This window comes from Ictidomys tridecemlineatus, chromosome 5 (genome assembly GCF_052094955.1).
Source record: "Ictidomys tridecemlineatus isolate mIctTri1 chromosome 5, mIctTri1.hap1, whole genome shotgun sequence".
In the NCBI taxonomy this organism is placed as follows: domain Eukaryota; kingdom Metazoa; phylum Chordata; class Mammalia; order Rodentia; family Sciuridae; genus Ictidomys; species Ictidomys tridecemlineatus.
This window is the reverse complement of record NC_135481.1, coordinates 165,827,044-165,846,970: the sequence shown is the minus strand read 5'-3', so window position 1 is coordinate 165,846,970 and position 19,927 is coordinate 165,827,044. Positions and strand designations below refer to the sequence as shown.

The 19,927-nt window shown below is 46.1% G+C and overlaps 1 protein-coding gene across 2 annotated transcripts in view; it reads right to left on the bottom strand.

Annotated features, from left to right (window-relative positions):
* Positions 1–11,922, bottom strand: part of Jag1 (jagged canonical Notch ligand 1) — a 36,557-nt gene extending 24,635 nt beyond the window's left edge. The window contains exons 1-3 of one of the 2 annotated variants that reach the window (XM_040274806.2): positions 11,339–11,922; positions 10,591–10,896; positions 1,996–2,047 (exon numbers count right to left, since the gene is read on the bottom strand). In XM_040274806.2, the coding sequence (XP_040130740.2) occupies positions 1,996–2,047; positions 10,591–10,896; positions 11,339–11,419 (439 nt within the window). In that variant the 5' untranslated portion in view covers positions 11,420–11,922. The remainder of the gene's footprint in view (positions 1–1,995; positions 2,048–10,590; positions 10,897–11,338) is intronic. The other variant, XM_005320477.4, reaches the window with a different exon arrangement.
* Positions 11,923–19,927: the final 8,005 nt, after the last annotated feature.

The following is a 19,927-nucleotide window of genomic DNA, read 5'->3' as shown; positions in this document are numbered from 1 at the left end:
CAGGTATGCAAGGTACATTCTGGATTTCTGGCTATGGCACTGAATATCCAAATATTAGTGCTCATAATCAAGAAAGGGCCCTGGGAAAGGGATTACTCTTGGGGAAGGGAGATCTCAAGTTTGGTTTCAACTAGAGTAAATCTGAGATACTCTGGAAACATCGCAAAAGAGAGGGTGAACAGGAAAGAGGATAAACCATTTCCACCAAACCCACCAGCTCTCTTCATTAGGGCTCACCGAGAGTTTCAGTGGCCAAACTCCCCAAAAGTTGAGGTTTCAAAGTACTTTGTTCCGACTCCAGTCTTCTTTATTTCCAGCAAGAGATGAGACATCCCAGAACCCCAAACTGGGGCTACCGGGGGCTACCTTGAGCAGCTCTGGATGGACTCTCAGTCTCTAAGGGCACAGCTCCCTGAGCTGTGCAGCACTGGAGGCCCAGGAAAGGTTCTGAGGGAATTTGGGGGTCTTCTCAGCCATCCCCAACAAAGTGTCCTGACCCAACATAGTTTCTTATCACAGGTCAGGATAGACCCCAGGATGTTAATTCTACCAGATGGACTGTTTTAACAGCTAACAGGGAAGAGAACATCATTCACGCAACATTTGAAGAGCCCATTTTTTCCCCCATCCCACCTCCACCTTCCTAATGTTGGTCAGCACTGTGAGCAGGTCACAGTGACATAACAGTCACACAATCCTCAACACTGTTGGGAGGGAAGAATAAACAGATATCAATGACCCTAACTAGTATCAGCCATAACCAAAGCTGGCAAAGCTCCCCTGCCACCATCCAGACATATAAACACCTGCCACAGTGGAACAAGAGTGCCCTTAGGGAGGACAGCTCAGAACCTAGACTTGTACAAGCTGCCCTCCAGACAGAGATGCAACCTCGTAGCTGGACTGAAGAGAGAAGGCAAGAAGAGTGCACTAAATGGCTGTGAGCCTCTGTCATGAATTCTGTGGCCCCAAGTGGCCCAATGAGCCAGCCATTGAAAGCTGCCCACAGAGCAAAACCCCAGCCCTCCCTGTGCCCACATTGGGCTTTGACCTCTCAGATCTCTAAAAAAAAAAAGCAATGTGAGAGAAGGGGGAAAGATGGAGGGTATTAGCTGTGAAAACATAAGAAAGGGTCAGTAGAGAAGAAGGCACAAGACATTCCAAGAAGCACAGAAAGTAAACACAAGAAATTGGATTGCATCTTCCTCATACATGGACCAAGAGATTTCAGTGTGAATCAAGTTTTCCAATGACAACCACCGAGACTCCACCATCAAAATGGGAACTTGCAGTTTTGGCTCGTAAGGGAAAACATGGTAAGTTACAACTAAGAGTGCGACTACTGTATAAACCAGGCTGCTGCCATTCTAACACATGCACTCCATGGCCTCCACCAAAACCCACCCCTTCTCAGTCCTGAAAAGTAACCTGCTCCGAAAACAGAGCCATCTTTCAGAAGAGGACAAGGCAGGTCACAGCTGTGGGGCTCTGAAATTCCGCTTCAATGAAAGGTTTGTGGTGCTCAGTGTGGGAAACTCAGACAGGCCCGAAGCTCACCTGCCCACCAAGTGAAATTCAAGGTCGGTCTTTAGAGCCCAGCGCCACCTTTATGGCTTTATCTTTCTGATGAGAGATTAAACACTCACTTAAAAGTTTAAATGGACTTTTAAAAAGTCACTACTTTGATCCTGTAGCAGTCTACAAGGTTTTAACGTTGTTAAACCATTAAGATCTTTATTCCAGAGATAATCTAGGTCCCTTATTTAGGGACTGAGCTAACTGGGAGTCTGTTCTGACTACTTAATATTCTAAGCCAAAGTGCTAGGGAAAGTTAAGGTACAGACTCCACTGACACACGGGCCCTAGATGGGGGTTAGAACATATGGCAGAGGGTGGTGGAAGTTCTCCTGAGTACTGAGGTAGCAGATACAGCCAGACAGGTCCACCTAGCCCCTACTTCCACATATTTAAAGAATCCACTGATGTGATACTTACGAACAGTGTCATTACTGGAGTCCCACGCCTCCACAAGCAAAGTATAGGACCTCTGCAAGATAGAGAAGCAACAGGTTAGTGATACAGAAACAGGGATCAGCTTCCCAACATAGTTTTTCTCTGGGCCTCCCTGCACACCCCACCAAAACAATATTCCATTAGCCAGCACATTGAGGTCTTGGATGTTTAAATCCAGATGAACTCCCCTCCCCGCCTCAGTGCTCTTTCCAGACTGACAAATGACTACTTTCACCTGGATGGGAACCATTGGGGTCATCATGCATGCAGGCAGCCCAAAGTCCTGATCAGGAAATGCCACCTCCTATATGAGAGCATTTGGCATATAGTTTTCCAAAACTTTCCAGATCCTAACCTTAGTGCATGAGAAAACACACACATACACACAAAGAATTTATTCTAAGCTAGCCTACTCAGGTATTTGCACCGAGGGGGTATTGCTAAGGTTACACTTCAGACCCTGATGGGGCAGTCTCCAGGGAGGCCCCCTTTTCCTTTTCAGAACCCCTTTGAAAGCCCCGTCTGTGAGACCATCCCAGCTCCCACAAGTATCAGGTAACTCTAGGAAGCAGGAGGGGGTAGGTGCAAAAAGACTGCTAGAGACAAAGAAGGCAACCGAACTTGGGTGGCGGGGTTGGGGGGACAGACGGAAAGAAAGTACAAAGGGAGAAATCACCGCACACCCGTGGATTGCGTTTATTGATGAACTTATCTGTCAATAAGATCTAACATTCCAGGAATAATCAGAGCCCACTAACTAAACAAATTCCCTGGATACTGGCAAGGTGCCAGCTATTATAGTGAAGGCACTTTTTATCTCCCAGGCTTATCTCAGAATTCCAGCCTCTCCGCAAAACCCAGAGCTATTAGCAACTTTCCGATTTTACTCAAATCTTCATTTGCAATTCACCATGAGGTTAGTCTCACAAAACACCAAGAGTCTTGATAAACCTCTCTCAGGACTGGAGAAGAGGACTCGAATCAGGTGGAGAGAAAAGGAAAACGAACCCATTTTTGCATCCTCTGCTCGGCCACTGTCAGAAGCCAATGCACAGAAAATAGTAGCATGTATTGGTTGAATAACATCATACACCAGAAACAATGCTGTCAAGAGAAGACACCCACAAGGGAAAGCAAAAAAAAAAAGGGGGGGGGAGTTTCATTCATCACTGCTCTCAGGGTGACACAGCAGGTTGTTTCTGAATATAAAAATATCTTGTGATAGACCCTGCCTTGGAACTCAGCCGAAATATGTTTCATACTCCAAGCCGAGTAGGATTCCATTTCGTTCACTGATAACTGTGGGAAAATGCTCACAAAAAGCAAGCAAAACCGGGCAAGCCAGGGCACATACCCAGCCCTCTCCCTGCTAGTGGCCATCGGTCCAAACACATTGTTGTCGTCGTTAATATTTTATTAGTGAAAGTTACACCTTATTTACAACCTCTTTAAGTTTCTTAGGACTTCCTACAAATTATAGGACTCTTCCTGATGAGCAGCAAGAAATTATATTTCTCTACTGATTTGAGGCTAGAGCCAAGTCGAAATGAGGCCAGATGTGTGGCGGATTCTGTATAATTAAGCCCTTCATTTGCTGGTCACGTTGAGGCCCACATCCTCCACTTCAACAATATTGCTGTAATTAATCCTCTGATTAAATGCATTGATACCGAGAGTTTTGACAGACTTGCACAAGCGCTAAACACATAATACCCAAATGCCACAGCAAGGGAAGGTGCCCTGGGACTGGGCTGGCATGGCAGTATAGTTCCATTTAATACTAAGGCAGAAGGTATCCTTAGATCTTACACCAGGACTTGGAAGACCAAGTAGTGTTTCCGGGCTCACGCTCTCCTCAGAAGCTGCTGCCCTACACCCTCCATTTCTTGAGGGATTAGAATGGCACCCTCAGCTCTAGAAGCCTGATATCATGGTTTTCTTACCCACTGCCTTCCTTCTCAGAGATGGAGGTGGGGTGAGGGTAAGGACCGCAGTGACAGCCACCAAGATTGGACCTTTTCTCCCCCTTATTTCAAAGAAGGGATCTGTGTTCCAGAACAAATCTCCTGGGGTGCCCAGCCTTCAGAGAAAAGAATTCATTCCACGGTTCCTATTAGAAGGCACTCTTACCTCCCACTCCATCCCCACACTATAGATCAACAATCAAGATAATTTAGCAATGATTATTAGTTGCTAGGGAGCTTTAATTTTTCCCAGGCCCACGCCTGACCTCTGTACATCCTTAAATATACATCTGGACACTGAGATCCCAGACCATGTGCACCTCATGCTATCAAAGCAGGTACCAGACCACAAATCAGCAATCCACTATGATCAAGTCATTCCCAATTGGCCACAGCAAATCTTGCTGCCAACAGAGGCTGAGTCCCCAGTCCCCAAAGGGGGAAGGGACTCAGAAAGGCCAACTCTTCAATCTCAAGTTCATAATAAAAATCAAATGAGAAAAAAAAGCAAATACCTGGGGTTTTCTTGGTTTCTAAGTATAAAACCAAGGCTTCTAGGAAGAGTCAACTGGATTGCATCTTTTTATTCCCCCCAGAATGAGAGTCTGGGGCCAACACAGAAAGAACGTCAACAGAGCGTCAGTCTAGATTTGCAATGCAAGTCATTGCTGCCCCTACCCAGCTCCAAGCCCAAGGATGTCCTGGCCACACAGCGGCTGGTTCCCATTCTCCTGCAGCATCGAAGAGGACTGGTCAGCTTTCAAAAGTGCCGTTGGGGAGATTTCCATGCAATTTTCAACAAGAAGAGATTCCTGGCATCAAAGCCTCCAAGACATGCCAAGGCCACCAGGTCCCTCTCCCAAGGCCAGGACACCAGCACCTCCTCCCATCCTCCACACTTGGGCTGCTGCTCAAGGGTTATGTTCTGTGTCCTGCCCCACTCCACAGTGGTTACCTTGGCACTAGGCAGAGCGGTAAGCACTTAATTGCCACATTAAGAAGGGGGGATGTAAGAAACAAAGGTAATTGTGTTGGCAGCTGGGAGCTTCCTTTTCCTGGCAACAGTGGCAGCCAAACCAAGCCTTGAGAAGCGGCTGCCTCCCCTCCTGCCAAGCTGATGGACACAAACAAACCGCCATCCAAACGGCACGCGTGCGGCGTCCAAAACCCCAGGCCGCTGCGACAGGCGGGCCCACTGGAGGCACGCACATCCTGGGAATGTCCAGCTTGCCAACACGGCCATTGTGCATGGCCAGTCGGCCCTCGGGTCTGTTGGGGGCCCTGCGCTCTGCTGACTCAACTGTTGCTTCCTGTCGCTTGTCCTGTATTAGCAGTATTTTTGGAGAGGCCCCATTCTTCTCTGTAATCCTCATTTTAGTCAATTCGGCCAACTCTATTGTCCTGCCTGTGTCTGGGTGGCCAGAGTATAAAATATTCCAGTCACAAAACATATTAAACAAAAAAGGATTCAAGAGAGTCCATGTGTGGGCACACTTACATACACTCACACACATAATCCCCATACCACAGGGTTTTGGCAAGGTGAGAGATGAAGGAGGATGACTACCCTTATTGCATCCCTACAAGCCAAGGCTCCGTTCAGAGAGAGAAAACAATCAAGTCTGCAGGGCTTGACATGTCAATAGCGTCCGATCTGGTTACAAAGGGTGATTTTCTCATCAAAGCCCACCTCAAAGGCTCACCAAGAGGCCCAGAGCTCATATACAGATTTGAGACTCTCAATGAGAGGCCCCTACCTCAGTTCCCATCATTACCCTTACCTGTTTGAAAGGCATCCCACTGATAATTAAATGCACCAGTTACAAAAGGGTGGCGAGGTTAATAGATAGAATACCGAGAAGCCAGCCAAGCACAACGGTCCGGTTCACACAGAGCAAGCCCGAACAAGAGTCCTTTCTACTTATTTACCAAAAGTGCATAAAAACTGGGCTTAACTGCTGGAGGACTCTGAATGTTTGACTATTTATGTACCCATTTTAACCACTGGGAACCACTCTGTGGAATTTCTTCCCTGCACATGCATTGCACCAATGATAGATGTCACTGACACTATAAAAATAAGAGCCACAAGGCGGCTGCAGTCCATGCAGTGATCAGAAACCAATAAGAAGTCCCAATACAACACAATTCAGCAGAGGTGGCACAATTTGGAACCCAGGACTTTCTCCATTTCTACAATTTTAGAATCTTTACTTTCCAGTTGTTCTCTCAACAACGGGAAGAACAGGTTAAGTTTTATTCTTTTAAATGTATTTAAAAGCTGTAGCCAAAGATCACTGCTCTCAGCAGCCTGGATCCTAACCTTGAAGGTGAGAGGAATGCCTCTAAATGTTCATCAAGGGAAAAGTCTCAGGCATATTTGTCTTTATTGATTATGAAGCTAATTGTATGCATGTCCAAAGATTATGCATTCTAATGCTGGAATCCTGAAAGCCTGACACTGGGACCAATTTTGGCCCTTCTAACAATGGAACTGTGGCTGCTCTGAATCCAGCCAAGGCCTCTGTTTGCAGATCAACAACATGAAGGTTTCTTGTTACCCCCACCCCCTCCCCTATGTTAACTTTTTTTCTCCATGCTAAACTTTCCACATGGCTTCTATCTTAAAAGTCCCCCAAAGGACCACTATTTGGTGTAAAGATTTTAGGTTGCGTTCAGATCACTAGTTTTCAGCATTGAGGGGTAGGGGGTGCCTCCAAGTTGCTGCTACCTCTCCACCTCACCCATTCAACTCCTTCAGTCTCTAGCCAAAAGCCTCACCATTTTCTACACATTTTAAGTCCCTATAGAATTATGGGTGTGGAGCTCGTGGGTTGCAATAAGTTGAATAAGTTGCTAAGAAACAAGACAACAAGGGGCGGGGGGAAGAGGTTACACCTGCAAGAGAAGAAAAAATTAGACCAAGAACCTGGAATAGGGATTCCTTGGGGGAGAAGCCCTTTCAAAGTCAGCACCACTCCACTTTGCGCTAAGCCTAGTTTTGCTACTCAGAGATGTCATTCTGTGTCTTTAGTTTGAGGTAGATTTCTTAGGGCACAGGGTGTTTCCTCCACACAAAGTCCCTTGCACTGGGCACATATACATGTGCTGTATGTACACACACTGACCACACAGGTGAGTTGCAAATATTGGCTAAAGAAAGGCTCAAATGAGAACCTGGTTTCTCTGCCTTTTGAAGTATCTGGAGGCATAAAGGCAAGGACTTGTCAATTATATTGAGATTAATACAGTGACAGTCTATTTATTTACTCAAACACCTGACAATTATTCATTCAGACCTTAAGTGTAAAGGGGACCAAAGCTAGCATTTTTCTGGTATGCAAGAATCATATTTCATTGATTTTTCCTAAAAAAAAAAAAAAATTAAAAAGCAAGTCTTTGAATGAGATAAGTGGTATTTAAAATACGAAGCTAAAAAGGCAGATACTTCAATTATTTCCCTCAAATTTTCTCTAGATTCATTTCACTCAAAGGCCACCAATGAAACCACCTACCTAACCAGGGTTCTAGGATTCCCAAGAAGGAGTGGTAATTACATAATGCATTTTTAATAAGCAGGCTCTGCTGGGACTTAGTACTCATTTTGGGAGGTGCAAATTAACCATTTCAGTGATTTATAAATGGTTATTCCCAAATCATTTCTTGTTAAGCCCAATTACCTCTCATAATGATGTTCTTATCATTCGGTCCCCAAATTTGAGGATCATAAATCAGGCTAGTTGCTTCAAGGCAAGCCCCCTAGCAGCAGAGAGGGTAAAGTGATCAGAAACCACTGGTTAAGAACTACAAGACCAGGGCTAGGGAAGTGGATACCAAGTGAGATGTAATCAGATACTATATGGCAGAGAGACCCACCTCTACAGAGCTCCTCACACAAATGCTGAAAATGGGCTGAATTTCACATCTTACCAAATCATTTCCTCTTCTTCCTCTCCAGTACAAACAGTTGTTTGACTGGGGTCATAATTCCAAAGCAAAGACACAAATCACATGACCTTCTCCACTGACCTACCCCTGCTCCTCAATCATAGCTCTTCCAATGTCAGCAAATTTAGGACTCATGACAATCGTGGCTACCTACAAATTGGCAGCTTAGGTGGCTGTGAGACTAAGGTGGTCTGGAGGTTGTTTTGAACTATCTAGCCTCCTTGTTACCTCTTGAATTATGTACCACATTGAGTTATTACCTATCCAAAGAAATCAAATTATTTTATTTTGGTCCTGGGGATTGAACCCAAGGTACAAGAGCTAAGCAAGCCCTCTGCCAATGAGCTTTACCCCCAGCCAGAAATTAGTTTTTAAGAAGACACTTATTAATATTAATTGCCAAATTGAAGGAAGCTGTGTTACTTCAACACTGTGCTCAGCTAAGGGCTTTCATTCACCCTGGAGTCATGCTTGAAAGTTACAGACTGAGTGTTTCTCCAGCCACATTCAGGAAAATAAAATAAAACAATACACCTAAACTCCAATTTCTCTTGGGAAGTAAAGCTTACATTTCAAGGCAGGCCTTTCTGGGGTAGCAGGGTGGAGACTTGTTTATGAGTGATACATGCATTTGGCCCAACTTCAAAAGAACCACATTTTCAGAGTTATGCTGGCAGTCCCCCTATTCTAAAAAAGCCCAGAGTCTATTTCATGGTTGGTGACGGCTCAAGCCTGAAGGCAAAGAGGAGCACCAGCAAATCAATCGCCTCCCCTACCCTCTCACACCATTTCCATTTCCTTCTCCTCTGAGGACTCCTGCCAAGTGTCAAAGGAAGAGACACACCTTCTAGGTCACTTTTTGGGGGGGAAGGGGGTGTTAAGGAGCAAGACTCCATTTTTGTCTAAGCTATTCTGACCCAACTTTCCAAAAATGAATCTCAGCCAGGCCTTCTGCTTTTCCACATCAGTAATAAGATTCCTTTTATGGTCTTGTGAAAAGCCAGAGGGGCTCCGGACTGATCCTCCAGAGGATGGAACCACCTGCTGTCCCAGTCCCCCTAAACTCCAAACACAGTTCAAGGGCAGTCAGCATTCACAGTCAGCTTGGGCCCCCGTCAGATTTAAAGGTGGCCAACGTCTTTAGCTTAAAGTTCTCCCTAATAGGGGATTAACAGACAAGACAAACACTCTTTGTAAAAGTGAAATCCCACAACAGAAACAACCCTCAGATTTCAAGAGAACTTCACATAGATAGTTCTCTTTTTAAATAACACCCTTTTAAATAAGGCCCTTTTAAAGGCATGTTTTTGCTAACTGTCTGATATTACCCACAGCAGAGGGCACTTCCTAATGCCACAATACTAGCTCTTGTAAACGTGTATCTTAGGAGCCTCCCTGGCCTTCCTGCAGACCTAGCCAGACAGGCTTTCCTCCCCTCCAGGAGTTGCTAATCACACAGCCCGAGTTCGCGGATAGGAGGCAGCAGAGCGCACCCAATCAGAGCACGTGGCGCAAAGAAATCCTGTGGGGCACAGAGCTCCCCCGCCCCCCGACTTACCACCCACCCTCCAAGAACAGGCTGGGCCAAGCCCCAGTCCTGGCAGTGAGTCACACCTCCTGGACAGCGGGCACACCCCCAACATTTCCCTTTCCTCCCCTTCTGCAATCGCACCCATCTTCCTTCCACCCATTTTGGGATGTTGCAAGGGCCTTGCTGCAGGTCTGCCAGCTGGGCCCGGGCCTGGAGCTGCTCCGCGAGAGGCGGAGGGTAATGAGGGTCCACACACTTGCACCCTAAAGCACTGCCTCCAAGCGGACCGCCCCTTCAAGCCTTGGCACGGCCCCCGAAGAGCTTGCGGGGGCCGGCCGTGTGCCCGCCGGACAAGAGTTTGCGCCCGCCCTTCCCCGGGAAGTTTGCAAACACAGCTGTTCCAGAGCCCGGGAACCGCTGGAAGCGAGGCCATAAGGGCTACACCGCGCGGGGGCGGGGGCAGGAAGAGGCCGGCAGGGGGCGGGGGTTCCTGGGCCTACAGCCCGGCGCGCTCCAGAAGACCCCCCCACCCACACACACACCCTGCGGCGACCGCCCCCGGGATGTGGAGCCAGCCCGGAGAGCGCCCTTGCACACACCAAAGTCTCCCGGGGAACAGCGGGAAACCGGCTCCCCCCACACCCTCCAGGAAGGACACACCCGCCCTCCGGGCCGCTCACGGGAAAGGGGAGTGTGCCAATTTGGACGGCATTCTCAGCCCACAACTGCGCGGAGTCGCCTTCAACGGCGCACCAGGTTTCATTGGTTAAGCAAAGAGATCACCTACAATGACCTCCTGGCTCAGGCTGGGAGGAAGGGTGGTGGGAGTTATTCCAGCGATTTCAACTTGCAAGTTTAAACCAGCTATCCCAGGCGATTTCCCCCACAATTCCCTTTGGGTCCCCACTTTTGTGGACTAAGCAAGCAGCAACACGGATGAGACCGCCCGGTCCTGACCTGCCCAAGTCTGACTATAGTCTCAGATCCCTGGCCCGCCACCCTAAAATGTCTCCTTAGTTATCGTCAAGCTTCAAGCCAAGACCCTTTAAATCTCTCAGGCAAAGGAAAGTAGGGCTCCGGCTAGACGCGGTTGCGAGCCTCTGCCCGACTTCCCTCCCTGAGTCGGTCACTCACCGGCCAGGCGAAACTGAAAGGCAGCACGATGCGATTGCGGTCGTTTCCGCGGCTGGCCTTGAGGTTGAAGGTGTTGCCCCCGATGACAGGCGTGGACCCTGAGCCGAAGCTGCAGGGGCCCCCGGCCGTGACGCGGGATTGATACTCCTTGAGGCACACTTTAAAGTACGTGTCACACTCGTCGCGGGTACACTTGCGGTCCCCTGGGTTCCGGGAGCCGCCGCAGCAGTTCCCATTCTGCAGCTCTCCGTTCACGTTTTGCATGGACAGGATCTCCAACTCGAACTGACCCGAGGCCCCGCACACCTGAAGGTGAGGGAGGGAGTAAGGTCACCACGGGAGAAAACTATTTTCTTCGAGGGCAGAGGTAGCGATTCCCTCCCCGCCCGCCCGACGAGTCCGCTGCACCAAGTGAAAATAATTTTGCAAAACTAGGTTCAAGAACTCAACATGATTCAGGGGGCTTAAAACATGAGTGCGGGGGAGGGGGTAAATCCGACGCCTGCCTTGGGTAAGGTTGGGCGAACGCTCCCTGCCCAGCCTGGAGGGGTCATCCTTCCAGCCTGTGGGGCTCCCCAAGGGAAGCTGGCGCTCTCAACCCAGGTGCAGCCTCTTAAGCGCAAGGGTAGGGCTAGAAAGCCAGGCGTCCTAAGACTCAGGGGGCCGCTCGCCACGCTCAGGCGCCCGCGTCCAGGGCCCCTCGAGGGAAGGGAGACGGCAGGGAAGGAGGCTTGGCAGAGATTCCTACCTTGGCTCGCAGGGCACACAGCAGGGCAAGCAGGAGGCTCAGGGGGCGCCCGGGGCGGCCGCGCGTCCGTGGGGACTGCATCGCTGCGCCGCGCGCCGCGGGCACTCGGGACGCCGCCGCTGCTGCTAGCGCTGGTGCTCTCGCCGGTGCTGCCGTCGCCGCTGCCCCTGCGGCAGCCGCGTCCCGGCTCTAATATACTCCGCCGATTGGAGCATGCACGACTGGAAAACAACACCACTTTTCAAAAGCCCTTTCAAGAGCGGCCCGTTCCAGAAGGCTAAGAGCCCGGCCTCCTTTTATTATTCTGATCGCTTCTTTGAGGCGCTCCCCCTCCTCTTCCACCTCCCGGCTTTCTTTCCTTCTCTCGAGCTCCCCGTCTTTTATTATGATTATGCGCAGCCTTTTATTCCCTTTCAGATCAGCTGCATGGAAAGGGGGGAGGGAGGGAAAAAAAAACCCCAAGCCTAGCTCGCGGGCCGGCTGCAGGTAACACAATGACGCGTGCCCGCCCGGCTCTCGGAGAGGGACCCGGAGAGCCCGTCTGGGAGCAGCGGCCGGGGCTGGCCACCTCTACCCAGCACGCCAGGGAAGACGCATGCGCGCTTATTAATATTCATGAGGGGCGTGACCGTCCAGGACACGCCCCTTCCCTCCTGGTTGATGGGGAGGGGACTGCTGAGAGGAACTTGGAAGGGGTTGGGGGATTGAGACTCGCTGGGCGGCGTGGACTCCTGGGGCCCCACACAGCACCCCATCGTCCTTGGGAACTTTGGGCCGGGCGGGAAGGGAGAGCGTGGGGAAAAATTTGGATAGAGCCTTTGCTCTGGGATGCCTGGGGTGCCCCCAGCGGTGACCGCCCCCTCGGGCGCCGCAAGCTGGGCATCTCTGCTTGCACGTCGGGGCCCCAGGTGTAGGCGCCGCGGCGCTGCCTGAGCGGTCGGAGAGAGGCAGCTTCCGCCTTCCGAGCCGCCTGCGTCAGCTGCGGCTTTAGCCCCAGGAGGAGGGCCTGCCCGCCCGGAGCCCGGCCAGCTTCCCGCGAGCTAGCGAGCCGCCCAGAGCGCTCTGCTGGCGGCGGTGAGACTGGCGCACTTGCCGCCGTCTGCTTGCCCGGCGGAGGCGACCTAGGCAGACGCTACTGGGAACTTTGAAAAACTTTCCCGGAGCCAGGCTTGCCACAGATTCCAGGGAAAGCCTCGGGCCGCGAGCCACCCCCTCCCAGATCCGAGTCTGTGGAGTCTCGGAGGACTCCCAGCTTCCTTTCCAAACCGCGCCAGGGCAGAGACTCGGGGAAGCATGGGGAAGGCGGCGGGCACTCCGAGCCTCTGCTCAGGCTTCGCAAGGGGCAGTCCCAGACGCTGGAGGGCTTGGATACCCTTCCCGCCCCTCGGTCCGGGGCCGCAGTGCTGGGATTGCACCTGTAGGCGGCCTCCGAGCAGCTCTCTGGGTGGCAAGAGGTGGGCCTGAAAAAGACCGTTTCACCACCGTCGCTAGCAGAACTAGGTTTTTCTAGGGCGGCAGTGGAAACTGATGCCATTTTGCACCTTTAGACAGGCTTCGCAATTAACAGCGACGCTTCTAGTCATAATCAAGGTCAAAGGAAACCCGCGGGCTGGCTGAAGCTTCTGCCAACTCCTTTTCCCGCGGGTTTGCTGTTGCATTTAAGGGGAGCGCTTTAGGAAAACAGATTTCCATTCAAGAGTGCACGAAGTTATAGCGTTATGTGGGGTATGCCCTGCAGAAAAAAGCTTGACTCTGAAAGGTACCAGTTTGGGGCTCAAGCCTTCCAGGGCTGTGGGACGTGATGAGCTGCAATGGGTTAAGGGGAAATAGTTTTAAAAAGTAGGTATTTGTGGTAATCTTACTGCATTTGAAGAGAGACTCAATTTGGACAATATATTCATGTCAAATATCATTCTGGGGAGAAAAAAATAAGGTAACTAATCTCTCTGGTTTAAATCTACCAAAGATGTTTTAGGAATTTGACATTTTTTAATAGCCACAAAATGTTCTTGAGAAAGGTACTTTCTTAATGGCAGTGTGTTCCGTCTTGATGATCATTTGTGAGAGAACCAATCCATAGTTGGGGAGGCACAGCTGGCTTAGGCAGGAGCCAACAGGGCATTTCTCTTAATGTTCCCAGTTCCCCTCCCCCAGTTATCCTAGAAGCAAGTCATCCAGTTGTCAACTGTAACCTTTGTAAACTTTTCCCACCAAAGTTACATCAGTTTTCCCCACTTCCTATCAGTCCCCTTCTCACCTATACCCCACAAACCTCCAATTTGGTGTGCTCAGTAATAGTTTTAAAGCAAAAGACTAGTGCTGAAAAAAAATCACAATTTATAAAGCCTGTGTGGTCTTAAAATGCATACTCCTTTGAGCTTGTGTTAATTCTGCCTGTTTTAATTCTGTGTCTTGTGCCCTACACACCCAAGAAGAGTACTATGGAGCCAGGTTGAAGAGTTTCTACCCAGTCACCTAGTTTAACCAGGGAGAGCTACCTGAGTCTTCATGGTCCTCTATTTTAGCAATCTGGGCTATGTGGAAACTGGGTCAGTTTCAGGCCATTTGATTAATAGAAAAAAAGAGTATAGATTTCTGAGGGGCTAAAACTACCTGATTGGCAGGATATGGTGGAGCATGCCTATAATTTAGCAACTCAGAAGGCTGAGGCAGGAATTCAAGGCTAGCCTTAGCAACCTACCAAGACCCTATCTCAAAAAAAAAAAAAAAAAGAAAAGTGGGGGCACTGGGCACTGGAGATGTGCCTCAATGGCTAAACACAGCTTGGTTCAATCCCCCTACCAAAAAAAAAAAAAAAAAACTCTATCAGAAACGTTTAATCAGTAATGAAAGAAACACAACATTCTAATCAAATAGCAATGTCTCTTGCCTTTTTTGAGCCTGGAAACCCACTTTTAGAGAAGACAGTTGTGGGCTACAGGGGATTCTTTTGAAATTTTTCAGTTGGGGCTCTTTGAACAAATTGGGACTCCCCCAAAAAGCCAGTCACATTTCCCACAACAGGCGATGGGCAGGAGTCTGTCCTCCACTTCCTTGCAGCTTATTCTCAGCCACCTCCCTGAGGAATGGGGAACTACTGCTTGAAGAGCTCAGATATGGAGATTCCCTGGGCCAGATTGTAGCCTGCTTTTGTGTATAGCCTTCCAACTGTAAGTGAACATTCCAGAAAAAGTTTCTATGAAAAAATGCCACTTAGGAATCACACCCATACCTGAGAGAAGGGAAGAGAGAAGCTTGTAATCATTTACTCTCTACCCCGTCTTACATGCTCAAATCATAACCATCTTGGATATCTCCTTTAATTTCAAAAAGTTAATGCCTCAAATCTCTTTTTCCACAAGACTTTCCCCATCTATATTGTCACCAATAAGCAGCATCCTGAACCCCCAAAAGGCTTAATAAAAGACATTCGAGAACCCAGTATGAGGGGCTGGGATTGTGGCTCAGCGGTAGAGCGCTTGCCTAGCATGTGCAGGGCCCTGGGTTCGATTCTCAGCATCACATAAAAATAAGTGAATGGATTAAAGTTATTGGGTCCAACTACAACTAAAAAAATAAACTATTTTTTTTTTTTAAAAGAACCCAGTATGGCAGCATATGCCTATAGTCCCAGTGACTCAGGAGGCTGAAGCAGGAGGGCTGCAGGTATAGCTCAGTGGTTGAACACTTGCCTAGCATACATGAGGCCCTGGATTCAATCCTCAGTACCATAACTACTGTTGCATAAAGTGACACAGATGATCAAAAAAAGATCTTGCAGAGTGAAATAAGCCACACACAAAGAGCATGACCTGTATATCTTTAATTATATGAACTTCTAGAGCAGGCAAAACTAGTCTAAGGTGAAAACAAAAATCAGAAGAGTGATTTTTGTAGAGAACAGGAGGATAGAGATTGGGATGTATTTAATGCACTTCTAGTAATGGGATGGGGTAATGCTCTGCATCTTGATTGGGGCTTGGATTACACAGATACAGGCATTTGTCAAAATCATTAAATAGTATATTTAAGATTGGTGTATTTCATTTTATGCTCAAAAAAGACAAAAGGATAATAGGCAATGACTCACCTCCAGTTATTTATGAGTATGAGAGCATTTAGGGGCACTTGAAATTTACAACTTCAAAATGCATACGGATTAGAAAGGATGGTTCGAGATAAATAAAAACTATATATTATAGCAAAATAGGAAAGTGTTAATGGTAGAATCTAGATAGTATGCTGGTGTTCACTAAAAAGTCTTTAAAACTTCTCTATGTTTGAAAATGCTCAATACTTATTGATGTGCCAGAAATTGTACAGGGTCCCTTGCATATGGTGGACAATATGCAAACACTGGACTTAATACTTGCTCTACAGAGAAAACTGTGTACTTGCAAGGACTGGTGATGGTGTAGATTGAGGTAATGAACAAATAGAACACAATTCCTCTCCTTATTCTTTTTCTCCCCAATTCTTTTCTTCATTTCAATAAGCAAGAAAGGTTCAAATTATAAACAAGGAACATGTAAAATGTCCTTCAAAATCTCCCTTTTCTCTTGTTTAAAAATTGCAGAAGAGATGCAAGTTCACAAGTCCAATTCCATGGATATGATATATTCCTGTTCCTTCCCAGCAGAGCCAAAGAATGCTTATGTGCTCCTCTCTTGTCCTACTACATTACCACCTCAGAAACTTGAATAAGCCTCTCATAAGCCCTTGCCCAAAAAGCTTTCCAGAGAACCACATCATCTGAATATATAGCCATCTCTGTGGGTTCTTCTCATTCTTCCACATTACAAGAAATTCTGCCTGAAAAAACAAACCCACCACCTATGGACTACAAATTAGACATTAAAAATCAAGCTAAGGTTGTAGCTCCCAAAGCAACCATAACCAGACCACAAGTTTATTCATTCAAGCATAAATAGAATAGATCCAGCCATTTTTTTTCAAAGCTTCATTTTATGTATACAAGAAAGCTGAATTAATTTGGTTTTGGAGACCAAAATTATGAGTTTCTTGCATTACCAAGAGTAATTTTCTTTGAGCTCATTGTAAACATTGTGTTGTTTTGCCTTGAGTTCAGATATACTTTTGCCCTCCTTGCCCCAGTTCTGTCTCATGGTCACTATCAGGGTGAACAAGGCAAAGTTCATATCTCCTTTAACATATCAAGGCAAGTTCATATCTCCTTTAACATACCAATCTCATGAAGTGACCAAAAATCCAACATGTAAAGTCTAGGAACTGTGGGACTAATATCCTTAAGAACAAATGTTCCTTATGATGTTTTATAATTTCATTGGAACTGGGGGAAAGTGTCCAATTATAAAATGTACTTTTTTATGAGGAGAGTCTTTTTTGAAAAATAAAATCTTAGGTGAGGTTACTGTCAAATTGACATTCTCAAAACAACTGGAAATGATTCACTAACCCTCCTTTTTATGCTGTTGATGTGAAGATTTGTCGTGAAGATTTGTCGTGAAGATTTGTCTGATTTGTGAATGGCATCTGAATGACTTGATCCAAAAAAATTCTGGAATAGTTGGTAGTTTTTTTTAAACCAAATCAATTTGTACAATGGACTAAATTAAATATAACAACTTTCTATAATTGTAAAGTCTGAGTGAGTTCTTACCAGCTTTTTCATCATCTAAAAGGCAATGGAAATTATGCCTCTACCAGCAGGTAGCATTTGGAAACTATCACAATTCAATGTACTTTCTGAGCATCTTTTCATCTTGGTTGCACTCAGCTTTTTCCAAACAAATGCAAACCTAAATCTGCCCGCAAATCTAACAACAACAACAACAACAACCACCACAAAGCAAAGTAGTTGTTGGAACTTGAATTAAATCTATTATCTGAGAAAAGTTCAAAACATGTAAATGTGAGAATCAAGGAAAAGCGATTACACTGGCAAAGGCACAAAAGCAACAGGGTTTCAGATCACAGTATTGCTTGATTGGGTTAATGGTTCTCAACAAATGAGACTGTGTCTGTGTTTGACACTTCTGTTCTCAAGCTAATGATTTATTTACAGATGGCCTCTCTAAATTAGAAGTTATTAAGAACATCAACAGTGGCTGATCACAATACTTATGTTTAATTTTTCACTTGGCAGGTAAGTAGTTGTTTTACTATTGTTTTATAATAAGCACTTAAAGATGGTTAAATAAAAAATATTAGCCTAAGCACAAGAATATATGCCATGACATATTTCTAGATCTTTAGATATTAGTGAAAACATAGGTTTGCTGATACACAGATTTTTAAAAGCATCATTCAGAAATGATTTCAGAGACATAGCAAAGATTCTATTTCCTTTTGGAAATAAAGCTAAAGATAAAAAACTTATAATGACCATGAAGGAGAAAATTGAATTTCCAAAAGATGTTGTTTTATGCACTGAAGTGATAATTTTATTTTTTTTAAGGCAGATGAAAACTAGAGAATTCTACCTACACTATTTCAGGTTGGTTGGCAGAAATTCATGTGAAGAGGAGCTCTGGGCTTTGCTAGACCACATATGTAACATGTCTTAGTGAAATTTGGCTACCAAGAAGGGTAGGGCCCACAGTCTAGAGTTGCATTACTAGAAATGTAGGGATCAGTAATCAAGGAAAACCCATAGCTGTGGCATATTTTATTACTCTAGCCTTAGCACATTGGAGGAGCTCTGTTCAGCTCTGGGCTGAACTTTTTTTTTTTTTTTTTTTTTTTTTAATTCTGGTAAAAGTACACATAACATAAAATTAACCATACTTACTATTTTTAAGTTCTGTAGTATTCAGTACATTCACATTGTTGTGCAACAATCTCCAGAGTCTTTTCATATTGCAAAACTGAAACTCTATACCCATTAAATAACTCTGTTTTCTCCTCCCCTACCCAGCACCTGGCAACCACTGTTCTACTTTCTGACTCTGGTTTGACTACTCTGGATACCTCATATAAGTTATTTCATACAGTGCTTGTCTCTTGTGACTGGCCTATCTCACTTAGAATAATGTCCTCCTGGCTCATCTGCTATATCATGGGTCAGAATTCTTTTCCTTTTTAAGGCTGAATTCCACTGTAGATACAGATCACATTTCGCTTGTCTGTTCATTCAGTGATGTACACTTGTGTCTACCTTTGGGCTATTGTAAATAATGCTGCTATTAACATGGGTGTACAGAGATCTCTCTGGGCTGCTTTCAATTTTTTTTTTTATATGTGCAGGTACACCACTTTTAAGAGTAATATTGATGAAGGACTTGGGAGGGTCCAAATTGAGAAGAGGGGGAAAGAGGCACAGTAACTATATGTAATGTTGGAGGTCTGACTTGAGTAAGAGGGAGCTAGCTTGAAATGCCTCAAATGACAGATGAGGCTCAGTGAATGGAGGTTACAAGGAATTAGATTTTGACTCAACAGAAAGACAAATTCTGTTTTCATAAAAAGCTGTTCCTTAATGCAGTGCCCTCCCCCCTGCACCCCAGGAAATAGTGAGTCCTTGCCATTGAAGGTAATCAAAGAGAGTTTGCTATGGACTGTTATCAATGGCAAGAGTGGGAGATACTCTGGATGGAAGGTTGAACTAAGTGATTCCAGAGCCTATAGTACAGGGGTGGCAACTTTGCATGGGCCCATCTGATTTCTGAACTGACTTCTCAAAGATCAGTAACATAACATTTATCAACTAGCTGCAGCAAAGAAGTCAGCTCTAGATGTTAGAGTTACTCTTCATAGTCTTGGTCTCATTACTTTAGCCCTTGCTAGTCTGAATGCATTGACATCACCTGGAAGCATCATACAAATTCAGAATCTCAGGTCCTGATCCCAGACCTTCTGAATCAGAATTTGTAATTTCACAAGATCCCCAGGTGACTTGTTTGCACATTAAGGTCTTAGAAGTCCTGATCTAACACACATTGAGTACAGAAATATAGAGTTTGGTAGAAGTTATCAAATGATCTTTTCACTTAGTAGTTCCAGCTCAGATCATCCACTGGCAGTCAGTTTCCATCTGACCTACCAACTGACTGCAGGCACATGAGCAAGCCCAGCTGATATTACCCTAATAGACTCAAATTAGCAGAATCTTCCAGATAATCCACAGACTTGGGAGAAATAACAACTGGATTTTTAAAAGTCAAGTTTGGAACTGGTTTGCTACGCAACACTATTGTGGCAATAGATAGCTAATGCAGCCTTGGTGGTCAAATTAAAAAAGCAAAACCACAAAATGTCAGCTTGCAACCATGCAATGAGTGATAATTGTCACTAGTCATCTTTTGTGAGCTACAAGTAGCCTATGGTAACCAAACTTAATGGCCTCCACTTGAGAAAGCAAGCTAAGACGTGAATTAAAGTGGCATTGTAAGAATTATCTTACATCTGCTCCAAATTATCTTATTTGCAGACTCCCCTGACACAATCCTGATAGAGACTCTTATAACCAACCTCTACTTTACCTAATCACTGGATTGACCAATGTTCCCTACTCTTTCTTTAATAGATACTGACGACTTTCCACTGTGTGGAGAACTCCTGCTGTTAATAAGCTGAGTAATCATGTTCTTGCGCAATTCTATTTCAAAG